At 42.2% G+C, this 19,585-nt stretch overlaps 1 protein-coding gene across 2 annotated transcripts in view; it reads right to left on the minus strand.

Moving 5' to 3' along the window:
* The window catches only part of CAMK4 (calcium/calmodulin dependent protein kinase IV), a 172,622-nt gene that overhangs the window by 91,561 nt on the left and 61,476 nt on the right, over positions 1-19,585 (minus strand). The window contains exon 2 of one of the 2 annotated variants that reach the window (XM_054185910.1): positions 5,308-5,386. In XM_054185910.1, the coding sequence (XP_054041885.1) occupies positions 5,308-5,386 (79 nt within the window). Of the gene's footprint in view, positions 1-1,193; positions 1,300-5,307; positions 5,387-19,585 lie in introns of those variants that run through there. The other variant, XM_054185911.1, reaches the window with a different exon arrangement.

Raw genomic sequence — 19,585 nt, forward strand, 5'->3', positions numbered from 1 at the left:
CTCAGATGTCAGTCCAAGAAGAGAACTGACAATTACTGCACCACAGGATAGAGATATATATAACTATATGTAGTCTCATCATAAAGCCTATAGAGAGACAGGCATATGCAGGCAGGAAGCACTCAAACTGTAAATCCTGTAAGGCCGCATGGCAGCAAATGGAATACAAACATACATCTTTTTCTCCACAAGTCAATAAAAGACCAATTTACTAACTATGACGATCTCCAAGATCTCCAAGTGCGACACACAGCCCCCACCCCCCGACTCTTGAGGCACTTGCCTTCTCAATCAACTGGGCAGGTTCAACCAAAAGCAGCACTCCTCCAAGAAAACAGATCAAACATTTGCATGAGCCTCACCTCTTGATTACTACTTAATACCCCCAATTCACTGCAACACAAAGTGGAAAACCCAGCCAACTATATTCCCTGTACAGTTGGGAATATATGTAATTTAAAATACATACGTATATATTATTTTGCGTGTGTGTATATATGTATACACACACACACACACATATATATATGTAAGTGCAAACATGAATGCAATTGTGACTTCATATATATGCCTTTATAGACCATTATAATTTCCTTCAGACTCTAACTCTAGATATCCAAGCCCACTTATCCAGAAGGGAAGCCTGTTACCTTTACACGTGTTCACAGTCCTCTCTGCTCCACAGACATAAACTATTTGTTGTTCTCAAACTGACTAACTGATTAGCATAATTAGATTAATCCCAGCACAACTATTTCCAGCATATGTGTTGCTTGAAAACTGTTGCTCTGTATCTGATCTGAGAAAAAGTTCATGTGCCTGAATGTCTGTCTGATTTTGAACATCAGCCAGTCTGCAAGAAGAATGCTGCTCCATAAATGCTCATTTTAATTAAAGTGCTGAGAAACTATTAGTTAAGCACCACAAACCCAGTGAGGGAGGATGCCCACACATGAAAAAAATGAAATAAAAATGAGAATTCTCCAAAATAAACTCTGTACCTGCATGCCTTATTGACTGAGACACAGAGGGCCTAATACTTCATAATAACTAATCATTCTTAGGGGACACTACCTATCAATTAAAACATAGGATTATTAACCAGGCTGTCCTTGAAAGCATTGCTGAGTAGCAAATCAAATAAGTGTTATCTCATTTTTAGGGATAAGAAAGTTGAAACCGAAAGAAAATACCTTGGCGAACGGCACAAGCTGAATTGGGAATACACCAAGACCCAGGCTCCAGACAACCCAGGTCAGCATCCCATTCTCTTTTCCGCAGAGCGCGTCGTTTTATTGCAATGGCAGCTCCCAAATTACCTCAGTTACAGTTGTTAGCACTTGGTAGACCTATAACGTAAGCAGGCACTCGGTGTCTTAATTTAGAAACCCTGGAACAGAGGCCATCTGTTCTCCTCACTATTTTTAAAGCAATTTGTCCAGACTCAGGTAGGAAATATAAGTCAGAGGCGGATCTAATTTCTTGGAAGGCATTCACCTGCCCAGACTCTGAGACAATCTTCAGGCTGGCCCTGGTTCATATGTTGCCTAACTTTCTCAAAACACACCAAAAGAAGGCAAAGGTCTGCAGATGAGAGGTTTCATTTCATAAATAGCAAAAAATATGTTTGCTTCCTTCAAGAATCCTGCGTTCTTCCCATATGATCCAGGTGCTACATGTTTGCAACAAAAGCTGTCCAGAACAACTGGTTGTAAATCTCACATAATTTTTAAGTTTTGGCTTAAGAGTAGTAACAATCATATTTGCAAAGCACATCTTAAAGATACTTCACTTTTCTTAAGGACTGAGTCATCAAGCAGAGGTTAATTGGATAGTGAAAAGCAAACCAATTTGCTTTTGAAATTGTAAGCGTAAAAGTTCATCACTGCACTTCGCTTATTTGATGATTTTTTCTGATGTGCTATATGATCTGCTTTTGCTTCTTTCTTTCTTCATGAAACGGATTTCCCCACAAAGAAATTACATTATTCAAACCTTTATATTTATCACCTGCATGCAATTTAAGTGATCTGCTAAACATAGCAAAAATCAAATAATGAGTATATAATACAATCCTACATTTCAATTATGATCAGGAACTGAGTGTAAAAGTTGGATGAGCAAATCAAAGGCATTAATTTAGCATGCTTATTCACCTGTCCCATACATGTTGTTTTATAATCATATTTCTTTTTGTATCTGTTAAGAACAATTCAAATTTAATTTCTTACACATTATCTGAGAGGTTTTTTCCCACTAATACATACATCAATATTTCTTTGGACCTCTTTAGCCCTTCTAACAGTTGTCTTTTAGCTGCTCTGGAAGTTATGGTCCTAATTTGCCTGTCAGTTGCCTAACTCTGACAGTCAGACACCTCAGGAGTAAGAATGAGAAGTGTTCTTTGGACTAAATTTTATCCATCAAAAGTGTAACTTAAAGGATTTAAAACTACTCCTAAACTTGAGCTGAATTTGACAAAACCAAACCAAAACAGGGAACTCATGCATCCTGTTTCAGTACTTTTGAACCAGCAAAAAAGCTTTTTTTTCCTCCTTTTGGAACTATATTAAATTTTAATTAATGATTAAGAAGGATTAAACCTCTAAATTGAAATAAAATATTCCCAAAATATTATTTAATTTTATTGACAAAAAAAGGTTTGTATAAACATGTTTTCTCCTGTTTCTCTTTGTTGGCTTATCTAGAAATCACAAAAAACCAAATAGAACTGAGCAAATAAGAATACTATTTTATTAAGCTAGATGGTGAAGAAATATTAATTACAGAATCTCCTAAGACCTCACATCTCTCCACAAGTGTGTATTCTCAGAATTGGCTGACATATCTTGCCCAAAATTTTATTTGCTCTTAAATAAGAATGCATTAGTCAGGCAAAATGAAAAATTAGTCTTATTATTTAAATGAAAAGAACACTGATAGGCATTTTATGTTTCCTGCAGTCTGTTCCTAGCACACTACTTCAATCCAAAAGGATCACCTGTTTCTTATCTGAGCTGTTCCCATGGGACAAAAGTAATAATTTCTAATGCTCTACTTGACATTACCGTACTGTAGTGATTAGCATTCACAAATCTGGAGCTGTCAGTCAGGCACCAGACTCCTAATCACACATCACTTGATAACCACTTCCAGAACAAGCTGGACCACCCTCTCCCTGACTCTCACCCTGTTTTTACAGACACTCCTCCTCAGCGAGTTAGTCTGGTTTGGTGCAGTGTTTAAAGTCAGTCAGTCTGAACGGAAAAATCAGAATATTTGCTCTTTCACCATCTTCCTTTGTCATCTTCTAATTTCCTGTGCTCTTCAGAGCTCCCTTATGTGCATTTATGAAAGGGAATTGAAGAAATGGGACTCTGCATCAGAAGCAGAGTCACAGGCTCTTCCTCGTTTTTCTCCCATCACTTTAACTCCACTATTGAACTGCCATCTGTTGTTTTTTTTTTTTTCTGTTTAAAAAAAGCCAACAGGAAACTTAAGCCGATCAACATTTTGGTATATGATTTGGCCCACACTTGGCTATTTTTACACTGAGATACTCTGAGCAAAGATCAGGCCTCCCGCTGTGGGAGCACTGTAACACACAGTTAGTTCTGTCTCTGTGATAATAATTACATCTCCAACTCGGAACGGAGCTAGAGTAGCTCATGGCACACAGACACAAGCAGCAGAACATCCTTACAGTATCGCCTCCCATGTTCTCAATTATACAAACAGGCTCAGTTGTGTAATAGAATCACTTGTTCTCATAACAAAACATCCCAAAGTGTATCAATTACACTGGGAAAATCTCAGTTGCGTGAACTGCTTCACCACACTGCTAATATCATCAAGGCTGCATTAAGCCAAGCTACTGCTGCTGTGCAAACAACTTATGTAACCATATTATTATATTCTTCTCACTTGCCACTTTTCCTACAGTTTTTATAAAAAATCTGTACTACAGTAAGTCCGCCAAAACTCTAAATCGAATAGTTTCAGACACAAATAGATGGATCTAGTATTAACGTTGCCATTCTGAACACGAATTAGTCTCCAAAAAAGCCCAAAAAAGGCGTAAAGAAATGTTTTAAAGTTATATCGTTATTCCTAGTGCATTTCAGAATGAGAACTATAAGAAAGACTACTCCTAAAGCATTATGGGAATCGTTGGCATAAAGGAATGATAAAAACGTAAAAATTAAGTTCTCCACACTTCCATTGGAAAGACAGAGTGTAGGCTGCAGCAATGCAAGCTCTTCACATGCCCTGCTTCCTCCAGTGCACCAGATGCAAATCAAATCCAAAAGCAGCACACACAACTGAATTTCTGTGCCAGTTTAAACTTTGGCTTACTTTCAAAGATGACAAATTAATGCGAACATTTTACTCATGTGGAACCCACTCATTGTGTCTTGCACAGAGACCACCAGTTAATTCAGCATTTAGACATGTTTACGCCTACCCACACATCACTGTGTTGCTACATGTGAACATCCCTGAACTTTGTGGAATAACGGATGATTTAACACTGGAATAAACTGAATCAAAACCACTCATGAATAAAAATCATGTCCATGCCCCACAGCTTGCTTGCTTCCTCTCAGATTTCTCTTCCCCTCTTAGGAACATGAACTGCTCTACCCTACCCCCCACACTCTCTTTCTGCTTGAAGTCTCTCAATCCATTACTAGCCTTTCCTCTCTAGTCCCTCTTCATGCTTTCCGCCGTCTATTTTGTAATACACACAAAAATAGCTGCGGTAGAAGTGTGACACACACGGAGCTCTAAAAATAAGTGGTGTCTCAAATGGGTCTCTTGCAATTTTGTAAGGGGGGAAAAACGTCCACGAAATATTTAATTTTACCTGAGTTTGAATTGGTGTTTTAATCAGTTTCTGAAAAAGATAAATCATGTGATGATATTTTTTGAGCAAAACAATGTATTAAAGCAAAATGAAATCACAGAACATTTAAATGATTCAGAACCTGCTTTTTTTTCCATAGTGAAAGAAAAAGACATTTCTGTCTAAAAAGTTTAGCCCAAATCTAAGTCTATACAGACAACACCGGATGAAAGTACAAGCAAGATTTGTGGGCATATGGCATTCCCAACAGAGTACTGTTACCTCTAAAAGCTGTTTTAATGACGAGGAGCAGAAGCAGCTCAGTCACAGAAAATACATGCTTAGCAGGGTCCTGAATCTAGCCCGTTTCCCCCACACAAAGAAACTGCACCGAAAAAAAAGCAGAAAATCCCAAACATGTCCCAAAGCAAAGCAAAGCAAAACAAACCAAAACAACTTACTGTCTTCTTCAACATTTTGACGGCGTAAGGTTTCTGGGTCCCTTTCTGCCTGCATCTGTAGACAATGGATGTAGCCCCACTAAATGTAAACAAAAAAAAAAAAAAAAAAGGAAAAATAGTTGTACATACGCCTCTTCAAATATGTCAATAAACAGAGTTGCCTATCTGAAACTACATTTTCTACTCCTTCCAGTTTGGGCAAAAATACCTCATTTTTCCCCTTAGGGTAGCCAGGAATGTAATCTTGCCCCAAACCTGGGACAACGTATCTTGTCTTTGTTAAGACAACTCATCTGCAACAATTAGTTGAATTGGGTTTTTTCACTAACTGCTGATGGCAGTAATGGGAAGTGAGACAGAAACAGTCATTGTGCTGTTCCCTGCCGAGTTGCCCAAACAGCCAAATTCGGCACCAGATGGAGAGAGCAGCACTTTTTGTTAATTTGGTGGAAACTGGTGGGGCTTGTTCATAGCAAGAATGAACTGGGCTTACATCTTCTGGTTGCCTTCAAGGTGTACTTACTTGAATGTGCTAAATCTGAGCACTCGTATCATAAAATTAGGGCTCTGCTGGTTGGAAGGCACTTCTGTGAGCGGGAGGTTGGGCTAGGGAGTCTCCAGAGGCAGGCTCAGCTGCTGAGGCTACTTGCTGTGCTCTCCTTGCTACTGTCAAGGAAGGGACCTGTACTCTATGAATTAGCTAGAGAGAGGAAAAACCTCTGGCAAAACCATAATGGTCACAAACAATTCAGGCTTTATATTCTTTATATCCTACCACATTTACTTTTAGACACCACTGAGCAACCCAGTGTCAGCCACCATCAAAATAGATGCCCTGAAGTGCTACATGTCAGTGCAGGATTTAAGGCATTTTTGGAAGTCTCCTGTCCTCAGGAGATTTGCCACCCACTGTAAGACTCGGTACTTCCAAATAACTGTAGATTTTTAAGCTAGATGGGACTCCCGTTATCATATACGACTTCCCAAATAACATACATTGCAGAACAGCACACAGCCCTTCTGCAGTGACAGGATTTCACATACACCACACACCAAACTGCACTGCAGATCTCTCTGAATCAGAAGAAACCCACCTCAGTGTGTCTACAGGAGACGACCACAAGCTGCAGAAGGACACAAGCGGCTTTCTTTTAAACAGTGGAAAGGCATAGCCATGTCTGACTATACGAATAAAGCTGTGACATGGGGTTTATTACTCTGGCTGCGCAAAACTGCCATGCATGCTCTGCATTTCTCCCACCTCAGCACGGGCACAGGTGCCAGATAATGTTCTGAGTAGGCATGTCATATTTTTATGAGTACATGAGTGAGCACAAGAATTGGCATTTGATTGAGAAGATTTATTTCAGAAAGACTTCTTCATCAGGAAAGGTCACCTATGGCAAGGGTTACACAGCTCAGTCATCTGAGGGCTTGTGTGCATCAAACACACATAAAGTAATCTCACTTCATCTCAAATGCTAAAATGATTTGTCTCTCATAAAAGTGTATTGATAAATGTGTGGGAGTACTGCAAGCCTCAGTGAGTCCCAGAATCATTACATGAATTTAATTAGATCTCCTCTCCTTGGCCAAGTCTCAAAAGGCTCCATTTAGCAAGCAGAAAAAAATACATCACATTAAAAAAACCCTCACATCTTTTAAGTACAACCAAAAAAATGTTAAAAGATAAAATTCTAAGGCCCTGCTGTGATAAGGTTTTTATCTCCAGTATTTCACTACAACACTGTGATGGGGAAGGCACTGCATAAACTGCAAATCATTCTTGTACCCTGCTTCACATACTCAGAATGCAATATAAACATTAAATTCATTAGTCTACATATGCTCTTACTAAGTAGGCAACAAGCATTCTAGAAATTATTTTACTTGGTTGAGGGCACAATTAGATAAGCTGTGCAGCTGATGATCCAAGTAAAGAGATGACCATTCCTGTGCACATCTCCAGGTGTTCACTGCTGCTGCGGCGACGGAGGGCAGTCACTGCCTCTCAGTGATGCTATTGTCAGTGTTTGCTTTATCAGCTCTGCAAAGTCTTCCACGTGAATAAAAACGCAGCCACTGGAACAGCTCTGATGATATAAACAGAACTGGCTTAGTGATGAGATGGACAGCTACACCAGCAGGGGTGGCACGGCACCACCTTTAACTGTTCATTTGGCTGCACCCAAAGCTGCAAGAGAGGCAGCATAACCCTCGAAAGAGGCATACGACAGCCTGGAGAGACGGGAATTCATAGAATCATAGAACCATAGGGTTGGAAGGGACCTCTGGAGACCATCTAGTCCAAGCCCCCTGCCAGAGCAGGGTCACCTAGAGCAGGTTGCACAGGAACGCGTCCAGGTGGGTTTTGAATGTCTCCAGAGTTGGAGACTCCACCACCTCACTGGACAGCCTGTTCCAGTGCTCTGCCACCCTCAAAGTAAAGAATTTCCTCCTCGTGTTTAGGTGGAACTTCCTGTGCTCAAGTTTGTGCCCATTACCTCTTGTCCTGTCGCTGGGCACCACTGAAAAAAGCCTGGCCCCATCCTCCTGACACCCATCCTTTAAGTATTTATAAGTGTTGATAAGATCCCGCCTCAGTCGTCTTTTTTCCAGAATGAAGAGACCCAAATCCCTCAGTCTTTCTTCATGAGAGAGGTGTTTGATTCCCATAATCATTTTGGTAGCTCTCTGCTGCACCCTCTCCAGCAGTTCCCTGTCCCTCTTGAACCGGGGAGCCCAGAACTGGACACAGTACTCCAGGTGCGGCCTCACTAGGGCAGAGTAGAGGGGGAGGATGACCTCCCTCGACCTGCTGGCCACACTCTTCTTGATGCACCCCAGGATGTCATTGGCCTTTTTGGCCACAAGGGCACATTGCTGGCTCATGGTCATCCTGTTGTCCACCAGGACTCCCAGGTCTCTTTCAGCTGAGCTGCTCTCCAGCAGGTCAGCCCCCAACCTGTACTGTTGCATGGGGTTATTCCTCCCCAGGTGCAGCACCCTACACTTGCCCTTACTGAATTTCATAAGGTTCCTCTTTGCCCAACTCTCCAGCCTGTCCAGGTCTCTCTGTATGGCAGCACACCCTTCCGGTGTGTCAGCCACGCCCCGCCCCCCCAGCTTTGTGTCATCAGCAAAGTTGTTGACTTGTTGAGGGTGCACTCTATCCCCTTGTCCAGGTCATTGATGAATATATTGAAGAGGACTGGGCCCAGTACTGACCCCTGGGGATCACCACTCGTCACTGACCTCCAACTAGACTCTGTGCCCCTAATCACAACCCTCTGAGCTCTGTCTTTCAACCAGTTTTCTATCCACCCTACTGTCCATTCATCAAGCCCACTCTTCCTAAGCTTCCCTATGAGGATGCCATGGGAGACTGTGTCGAATGTCTTGCTTAAGTCAAGGTAGACCACATCTACCGCCCTCCCCTCATCTATCCATCCAGTCATGCCACCACAGAAGGCTATCAGATCAGTCAGACATGATTTCCCCTTGGTGAATCCATGTTGAGTACTTCTGATAGCTTTCTTTTCCTCCACGTGCCTTGAGATGACACCCAGAACAAGCTGTTTCATCATCTTTCCAGGGATGGAGGTGAGGCTGACTAGCCTGTAGTTCCCCGGCTCCTCCTTCTTGCCCTTTTTGAAGACTGGAGTGACATTGGCTTTCCTCCATCCCTCAGGCACCTCGCCTGTTCTCCAGGACCTTTCAAAGATGATGGAGAGCGGCCCGGCAATGACTTCCGCCAGCTCCCTCAGCACTCTCGGGTGCATCCTATCGGGGCCCATGGACTTGTGAATATCTAATTGATCTAATTGATCCCTCACTCGATCCTCCTCAACCCAAGGGAAGTCTTCTTCTTTCCCCGTTACTTCCGCCAATGCCTGGGACTCCTGAGGGCTGGGCCGAGCAGTAAAGACCAAAGCAAAGAAGGCATTCAGTAACTCCGCCTTCTCCGTATCCTCCGTCACCATGGCTCCTGTTTCATTCAACAGTGGGCCCACAACTTCTCTGGTCTTCCTTTTGCTTCCAATATACTTGTAGAAGCCCTTCCTGTTGAGCTTGACATCCCTAGCCAGGTTTAATTCCAGGGCAGCCTTGGCTTTCCTTGTTTCATCCCTGCATGCTCTGGTGGCATTCTTGTAATCCCCTCAAGGGGTCAGTCCCTTCTTCCACTTATTGTAAACTTCCTTCTTCCACTTGAGCTTTTTCAGAAGCTCCTTGCTCAACCATGGAGGTCTCCTGTGTCCCTTGACCGATTTCTTTCTCTTAGGGATGCACTGATCCTGAGCTTGGAGGAAGTGGTCTTTGAATATCAACCAGCTTTCTTGAGCCCCTTTGCCTTCCAGAGCCCTAGCCCACGGGATCTCTCCAAGCAGTTTCTTGAAGAGGTTGAAGTTAGCCCTCCTGAAATCCAAGGTTGTAATTTTACTTCTTGATGTTTTGTGCGTGGTACCCATGATCCTGAACTCTATCATTTCATGATCACTACAACCTAGGGTGCCCCAACCTTAATGTCCTCCACCAGTCCCTTTGTGTTTGTCAGTACCAGGTCCAGAAGTGCTCCTCTCCTTGTTGGCTCCTGTACCACCTGTGTCAAGAAGTTATCATCAATGCACTGGAGGAGCCTCCCGGACTGTGCATGCCTGGCTGTGTCATCTTCCCAGCACATATGGGGGTGATTGAAGTCCCCCATGAGAACCAAGGCCTGTGATTGCGAGGCTACATTCAGCTGTCTGTAGAAAGCCTCATCAGCTTCCCCATCCTGATCAGGTGGCCTGTAATAAACACCCACAACAGTGTCCCTCATATTTGCCTGCCCCTTAATCCTTACGCATAAGCTCTCAACCCTCTCGTCATCTGCCCCTAGTGAGAGCTCGATGCATTCCAACCTCTCTCTCACATGGAGTGCAATTCCACCACCACGCCTCGCTGGTCTGTCTTTCCTGGAAAGGACATAGCCATCCATGACAGCATTCCCGTCATGTGAGCTGTCCCACCACGTCTCAGTAATTGCAATGAGATCGTGGCCCTGCGACCGCACACAGATCTCCAGCTCTTCCTGCTTATTCCCCATGCTGCGTGCATTGGTGTGTAAGCATTTCAGAGGGGGCGTCGTGTGTGTAGTTTTGACCCTTGAGATGTGGTATGCCTTCTGGCTTTCAGAAATACTGGCCCACGAGCGCTGAGCAACTATGCCCTGGCACCTCACCAGCAAGCCCAGTACCGTCCCCACCCCCTTTCAATTTATGAAGGCATGTCCAGATGAGCAGTCTGCCATCAGGCTCATTAGTCACTGTTCAAAACACACGGAGGGGCTAGTTTAGAAATTATTCCCTATTGTAAAGATTTCTGATACCACATCCCTGGAGTCCTAATTTGGGGTAAAAATGATGACAAGTATCACAAGACTCAGGAACGCTTTCAGTGAGTTCTCTTTTGGTTTGTGTGCCTACGCCCAGCTCTGACAGGCATGCTGCCACCAGCCAGGAAAGAGATCACGGAGCTACCAGCTAACACTGCCTTCCCTTCTGTGCCAAAAACCGGCACCTGGGATTTGGGAACAGGATGGCAACCTGCTTACACCATGCCTGCTGCAAAGCTTAGCAGACAACCATTACTAGTACAGACGTGACTCCTTGTCTCTTTTGCCATAACTGGATGTCTTTCTTTCTTCCCATTAAAACGAAAAAAAAAAGGCAGCAGGGGGGAGGGGGGAAGGAAGGAAGCAGCCCACAGGCCTTAATGTAAATGTGCAAACAGAACTGCCTTGTGCAAATAAGGGCATTTTTCTTTGCTTATTTTGGCTTCCTTCTGTGGCTCTGCGAGCCTTCTGCTGAATCAGCACATGCAGTTTTCCTGAGCCTGTATGATTTGGAAGGTCACCAATATAACTGGAGCGATTCAAGCTTTCACCACTAAAGAGCAGTGGGAAGCTTCAGCGGCAAAAATCTCATGTGCAACCCAAAAGCTCAGAGAGCTGCTAATTGTAACCTCCTGCCCTTAAGTTCTTTCTACATCAAACCTTGACTGCCATTCAACCAGGCTCTCAGAACCTGGCCTGGAATTTGCAACAACTAAACATTTCATTGATACATTTGGTCAGAAAACACAAATATGCAGGAACGAAAAATTCTTGTGGCAACATGCCACTTTCTACAGGCTTGACATTTATGGTCAGGTAGACAGACTGTGAGCCCCTCAACGTCCCGTTCTCTGCAGGTGGTGTTCCACTTCATCTGAATGATAAATAGTAATGGTGCTATTGAAAGAGATCACCTATACTCAATGGTTAAGGCACTTATTTGATAAGCAGCAGATACAAACACTAGGGAATATTTAAACCTACAGCATGAACAGTTTCAACAGAAGAAACTGAGAGGCCCCTAAGCCCGGGCAGCTAATAAATCACTTGCTGAACTACACTACAGTCTGTGATTCACAAGCAACCCATTCCCAATTCAGACTAGAAACCAGAAATGAAAGTCTCCCATACTCCAGATGAGTTCAACCACAAGATTACTCACTATATTGTGTTGGCATATTTAGAATTGATCCTGCCAGCTCTTCCATCTTTGTAGTTGGTGAATACATACATACATACACACATATATATCTATCTTTGCATATATACATACACTTATATTTATATGAAATATATTACTATACATATTTGCATATGTAAGTGTTTACTTATCTACTTCTAAAGAAAATTAGGTTTAAAGGAGCATCCAGCTGTTGCTTTTTTGCATCTCTGCCTAGAACAGGCTGCCTGAACTCAAAACATAAATTTTTTTAAATTGGTTGGAACAATATAAAAAAAAGGCATATTCTTGGAATATATAGTTGGCCAAGTCAGAGAATAGTAAAAACTAGAATTACTATACTGTTGAAAACATTGTCATTCTCTTTTACTGACATATGTGTTTCTGTCTGGAAAGCTGCTTAAAAATTCTGTTAAAGATGTAGTTTTAAAACCCAATGTACAACCGAACATGCTAAAGAACAAAAAAGAAAAACAAACCGCTTAACTAAGTATGCTATATGCTTTACTACAAAAATATGTTTCTATACCCAGTTTTGAACTTACAAATACCCTGAAAGTAACGCATACATCTTAACTATGTAGTCATTACGGACAGTAAAATACACTCACGTCCACATGATGCTTTCTACAACAAGGACAACGGCAACTCACGAGAAACCTCATGACATCCTGTGCATGGAACGTATCACCACTGCTACACACGCAACTCATTATTAGCACAGGCCTAGTCCTCCTGCAGTACAAATACTTGAGCTACATGATAAACTTGCTCAGCCGTTAGTCCAATGATTGCATGAAAAATTTAAAGTATTAAAAGTACCACTTAAAAACTGAAAGTAGACTAAAATCCAGTGACTGGTCCCTGTATGTGTGTTGTTTTCCACACAAATTAGAAAGATGTTTTAAAAATATTAAAAATGTATGCGTAAAACTTTTTTGCCCACCTAATACACACTTTGTTGATCATTCTGGATTATATTTCTTATTATTATCCTGAGGTGTAGGATTGTAGAAGGACAGTTATTTTAGAGATCGGGTGACAGCACCATAGCTCTCTGCCTGTACTAGGGAGTCCAGACTGCGAAGCCAAGAGGAAAGTCATGGTCACACTTCAAGTATGTGCAGTCAAAAATAGTGGTGTCAGCACAGATGGAAAGAAGGCAGGGACGCCCAGGAGGGGTGTTAAGGAGGTGGAAGTGATCAGCAGAATTTGCACATAAAGGAGAAAATGGAATTTGCAGGATCAGGCTGGACCTGCGGTGGAGATTGGCAGAAAGAGAGAAAAGCCAAGGAAAGAAAACACACAGAACTAGAGCCAGGTTGGAAAAAACCTTTTCTTCCCCACACCCACAAAAACCTTCTGCCTCTGAAACAGGAACGGGAACCAAAATGAAACACAGTCAGATGTTTATTTGGTCACAGGTAGGTAGGAAAAGTGAATTCCTAGAGCTGCAGTTTTTATAATAAAATAAACAAACAGTCACTGACAGTATTTTCACTGGAAGTAGGAAAATTGGTCCTTTCAAAAGTAGGTCAGCATCTCCATACCATGCCTGCTCACCCCAGGTTTTATACTGCATTTTTAATCAACTCCGTACAAATACAGTGCTCAATGTAATCGCCTGTAAATTTCATTTGGATTAAATTCCTTAAATTCTGAATTGATTTTTGAAAAATAAATTAGTTTGTGCTTCATGTAGTCAAAGAACAATTACACAACCTAGTTTGTCCAAACAAATCAGGTAAAAGAATGAACGGTCCCAAGAAAACTGTACCTACTACAGAGCCATGGAAATGTGTGCTGCCAAAACTGCATTAACAGATTACAGTCCAGTACTGGTTTCCATAAATAATACAGATCATTTTGTACAGTTTACAGAGGCATAAAGTTAAAATACATTAATTCACTCTTTCTTATATATATACTAGAAGGACAAAATGGATTTATAGGAATAAAATTATTATTCTTAGACTTCAAAATTAAATGCGCTGTTTAAAGTTAAAGACTGGACAGAACCAAAAATGATTGACGAAGCTACTGAAATACATACAAATGAAAATATTTTAAAAATGCATATTCTATGGCATTACTACTGCTATTAAAAAAGCACATACATGTAAATTTGGAAATTCTTACAACTTGCATTTCATTTCATGTGAAAGTGTATCAAAACAAACTTTCCTTCTACAGTGAACTTAGAAGCAATTATTAAATTATTCAAATCTGATCTAAAAACCTCTTCTAAACATCAGTATCTACATATACAGGACTTGCAGGCAATTGTGCGCAACTGCAGCCCTTTGTTTCCCCTCATTACTTCACAACTTGTAAAGAGAATGGAAAATTTCCAAAACTAACATAATGTAGGGAAAGAAAAAAAACCAAACTTGAACTTTTTTTTAGAAAAAAAGTTCATTTTAGAAGGAATAGAACTAACTTTTGAAAAAGGTAAGGCTGGTGGAAAAAACATACACAGGTCTGGAAAGGAAAGCTAATTCCATTGCGTTCCAGAGCTCTGCCTGGTTTGATTTTGACAAGAAAAACATCCATGCCTTTTCAGATTTTGATTCTATAACTTTCAACTGCTGTGCTGATTTTCTAATATTTGAGGTGAAAGGACTTTTTAGTAATTGATTCCTGTTCAGTCTGGCCTGCAAAGGCAATGCAATAGACCAAGATGTTTTCAATATTCGGCCTTCACTGCATTCAGCAGACAAACAAAAGGAGCCTTACATAAGCACATTCCCAAAAAAAGACATATGCTGTTTTTAAATAAAAGGGTAATCAAACTAGTGCTTGCCAATATTCTTGAACCTGTAACTTCCACAGATAACTATTTGTAGAACTGCAAGCCTTTAGATGTGGGCTAGGCTGGCTGGTGACACACTAATTAAAATGCAGTGTCCAAGCCATCCCTGCTGTGGTGGCTGGACCAGTAGCTGCTAATTCCTGCTGGGACTGCAGCAGCATATTTCTCACAAGCCTCCAGTGGGTCTCCTCCCTCAAGTATTGCAGGAAATTTATAGAAAAATACGTCTATCCTACAGTAAGTTTAAACACTTTATTACACCTAGCATTACCGCCTTTTAAAACAGTGGGCATTCAGATAGGGGTTAAATTAGCTGCATTCTGTAATACTCATGTTAACATTAGATTATTTCCCCTGCCTCAAATATGACTTCTGAACTCTCTGGTGGGTAAACATCAAGGACCAGAAACAGGTCACCAACACTGCACATCTGAAAGCATTTTGACGCATCTCGCTTCCCTGCCTTTTGTTGAGTGGAAGAATACAGCTGACCCAAACTTACTAAAAAAGCAAGAATCATTACATTATCTCAGACCTTAATTTGAAAACATGGAAGCAAAATTCAAACTACATTGTATTTCAGAGGTTACTGCTTTACTGTGCATACATTGCTCTCCTAGGTGTAACTCAACTTTCAGAAAGTTGGTTCCCGAACAAAGCTTCAAGTAAGAGTGCTGAAATGCAGACAGGAGGTGAAGATCATAGCACTTCATACAGCACTGTGGAAGAAAAATGTATAGAAAATACATTCACTCTTTCTTCCTTTTCCTTTAGGCCCTTTAAAAAATTGGGTTAGACCACACATAAGAACACCTGTATTTCTAAAACAGCAGGAGAGTTCTCAATGGGAAAACCAGTTTCCTTCCTACCAAGCCTGAAAAAAACTTGCAGCTGAAAGTTGGCTGAAAATCAACTTGTAGTAACATCAGGTTGATTTTTTTGACATGAAGCTCTTGCAGTCCGACAGATCCAGTAACTGATTTTGAATATTTTATTTAGAATGGAGTTTCCTTTGAGACGGCTCTTCTCTTTTCCAGGACAGGACAGTACTCACCTTCTCTCATTTAGACAGTTCAATTAAACAGGAAGAGCAAAGAAAAGGAGTAGAAGAGTGGACGGAGTGAACTCCTACTGCTTCCAGCGGGATGCAGATTTTTGTCCTTGGTACTGAACTTTGGAAACACTGGGTCAAATTTTCAAACCCAGGTACTTAGACTACTTGCGCAAGATGCAGACCCAAATCCTTGGATTTGCAGTCTCAGGCATATTCTCATGGCCACAGACTCTGTGCACCCGCCTTCTGTCTGTGTGACATGCTGTGTGGCTACCGTCCCCCCCTAAGCAGCACACAAAGCCTGACGACTAAAACAGTTCAGTGAAAGTAGCTCCCCTGGAAACACCCATGCCTTATTTTAAGTACCATTTAAACCATTACCTCATAAGCAGCACTTTTTCCCTCCCATCCTCTTAAGAGATACTAATGAAGAATAAACATTGTTTATTTAATCTTAATGAAGAGTACATGAGAGGAGAAAGTGTTGAGCAGTAAAAACTTGTAGAAAACTTCGAAAGCGTGGTGTGAGACCTTCCTTCCCGGGTCACTGCAGAACTGCCTGCCTGTTTTTCCTCTGGTGACACAATCCTTCACCAGGAAGTGTTTTAAGCAGTCTGTAGGTTGAGCGGATGTCAACATCACTGATTGCTGCTCTTCATGACAGTCCCCAGGTGCAAAGGCCAGTTTCACACATCACCGTAATGACCTTCACACGTCCCGTAATGACTCTTGGTTTTCCTTGTCAAGGGAAGTGACAAAGAAGGGAGTTTATGGAAGTTTGACTACTACCAGCTTGCCCTGTGTAGAAAAAAGTTACCTTTTAAAATCAGGCAGGGAAAATTTAATGGCTATTTGTGTCTGCATATGTAAGCCAAGCTTTGAACTACATTCACTACCAGCTAATTTAGGCCAAGTCATTTCTGGGTTTCTGCAAGCTCTTGTGCCCGTGCTTATCCTGAATAGCCCTCATTTTGGTAAGCTATACAACTTTCTCCTTGTATGTTCATATTGTGCTGAATCATCAACTCCAATGCAATGGCTTCTCTGAAATAAGTTGATTTTCCCAAGAAGTTTATCTGCAGTGTCAACCCAGGATCTCTTACCACAAGACAACAAAAAAAAATATTAATATATTGCAGTTTTAAAAGTTCTTTGGCTTTTTTCTAGTTACTCTGCATATTTTCTTCTTCAATTTAGGTGGAACAGCCATTGCTAATCATAAGAGGTAAGTCAGGCAATGCAAAAGAGCATGGAGAAGTGTACTATATTTTGCCAATGCTCCCTAAATAAACACTTTTTGTAATGATTTGCAAATTCTGATCATACTGACATATATTCTCCATTAAGGACACTATATTTTTCAAGTAAAAAGATAAACTGAAATAGCTGATTTTTCATACCAGGGAGCACTTTTAATCTGCCATTTCTAATATTTTTGTAACAGTCAGAAAACCTAATTTGCCATCATCACAACAATAACCTGCAGACTTACACTTGGTTGTAATTTCATTGGAATAAAAAAGCTACAGTAGAAAGAGGAAGCTGCAGCAGGGAGCACACTGATACTATACAAAAAAACAGAAAAACAAATTTCCTGAGAAACCGAAGATAGCATTAAGGCAATATATTCTGCTGCAGGTTGTGTCAGTAGGGGGTTATTTCCATCAGAGCGATAAGTTTTGCAGTCTTGGTTAAGTCTGATGACCAAACGCCAACTTACTGCAAGCACAGGGGTGATACCAAGTCAGGTCTAATTTTCCAAAAGTATAAAGTCCAGCCTTTCAAGCTGGGCAGACTTTGGTTCTGGTGGCTGGGAAAGACCTAAGTAGGTCTAGCCCTCCCCTAAATGTTGGATTTCCTCCATATGCACACAGGAACGGCACTGCATCAGTCCTGAGCTACCCCTGCCACGAGGAGGCAGCCAGCCTGGAGCACTCCCTGGAGCACCCACCCTGGTGCCACCTCCCACTCTCCCCAAGGGACAAAGTGGGCAGGAGGCTGGGGTCACCACACCTTCCTTCTCAGAGTTAAAAGAATGCCATGCATGACTGTGGTGGGTTGACCTTGTCTGGCTGCCAGGTGCCCACCAAGCTGCTCTGTCACTTCTCCTCTATCAGCCTACAGACTGTTTAAAATGCTTCCTGGTGAAGGAATGCATCACTGGAGAAAAACAGGCAGGCAGTTCTGCAATGACCCAGGAAGGAAGGTCTCACACCACACTTTGGAAGGTTTCTAAAAGGTTTTACCGGAGGGGAGAAAGTATAATGGAGAAGTTCTTTGGTTGAGATAAGGACGGGGAGATCTCTTACCAGTTACTGTCATGGGCAAAACAGATTCAGCTTGGAGAAATTAATTTTAATTATTGCCAATTAATAACAGAACAGGATGGTGAGAATTAAGAACATCCCTCCCATCATCCAAGACTCAACTTCACTCCCAACTCCCCTACCTCCTCCCCTTGAGTGGTGCAGAGTGGTGGGGAATGAGGGCTGCTGTCAGTTCGTTGCACTTTGTCTCTGCCACTCCTTCCTCCTCATGCTTTTCCCCTGCTCCAGCATGGAGTTGCTCCCACAGGATACAGGCCTTCACGGACTGCTCCAGTGTGGGTCCGACAGAGTACAGTCATTCAGGAACAGACTGCCCCAGCATGGGCTCCTCTCCACAGGGCCACAGCTCCTGCTAGGAACCTGCTCCAGTGTGGACTCTCCGCAGGGTCACAGCCTCCTTCGGGGCATGTCCGTCTGCTCTGGTGTGCGGTCCTCCACAGTCTGCAGGTGGATATCTGTTTTCACCATTAACCTCCATGGGCTGCAGGGAGGCAACGTGCCTCACCATGGTCTTCACCATGGGCTGCAGGGAAATCTCTGGTCCGGTGCCTGGAGCACCTCATCCCTCCCCTTCTTCACCAACCTTGGTGTCTGCACAGCTGTTTCTCTCATGTTCTTCTCACTTCTCTCTCACACTGCTGCTGTATTTTTCACCCTTTCTTAAATATGTTATCACAGAGGGACCACCAACATCAACATTGGGCTCAGCTTTGGCCAGTGGCGGGTCCATCTTGGAGTCAGCTGCAACCAAGCTACTGTGTCTGATGTGGAGGAAGCTTCTGGTGGCTTCTCACAGAAGCCACCCCTGCAGCCCCATGCCACCAAAACCTTGCCAGGTAAACCCAATACAACAACCCTGCGGGAATCAGACCAGAAATCAAGGTACACCGTATTTACCACGTCCACCTTATTCCCTAGGCCATGGACACTGCAAAAAAAGCCAAACCATACAAAAGGCATTCACTGAGTCACACACAGACTCAAGCCATGCCAGTATTGCCTGCCTCTCTCTTACCACTCTCTAAGCTCTTACAAATGAATAATTTAATAACTTGTTTCCAGGTATTGATGTAAGCCTTACTAAACTACAATCTATGGACTCAATAACCCTCCACCCTTTTTTCACTCACCACTATTTTGCTTTTTTCTAGACTTTTGGGACTTCAACTGCCTGGAGTTACTTCTCAAGGATAACAGCTGAAGACACAGGTTTTGCTCACGAGAGCTTCCTTTTTCAGTATTGTGGGATGGACATCACCAGCTCCCCACCAACATTACCACTCTGACTTACCTAAGTATTCTCACTGTAATTCTCTCTGCTGTAATTGGGCCTTTAATATTCTATTAACCTTTTACAAAGACCCCAGCTTTCTCTACACAATGTCTTATTTGCTTGTCTTCCCTATTAAATAAAGGACTAAACTTTTCCTTCTTTTTCCTCTTCCCTCTAGCACATTTCTCAAATCTCTTCCTTGGTAAATTTAATCAACGATGCACCTTCAGCTTTCTCCCTTCCCAGCACTACTGCTGT

The sequence above is a fragment of the Rissa tridactyla genome, chromosome Z (genome assembly GCF_028500815.1).
Source record: "Rissa tridactyla isolate bRisTri1 chromosome Z, bRisTri1.patW.cur.20221130, whole genome shotgun sequence".
Classification (NCBI taxonomy): Eukaryota; Metazoa; Chordata; class Aves; order Charadriiformes; family Laridae; genus Rissa; species Rissa tridactyla.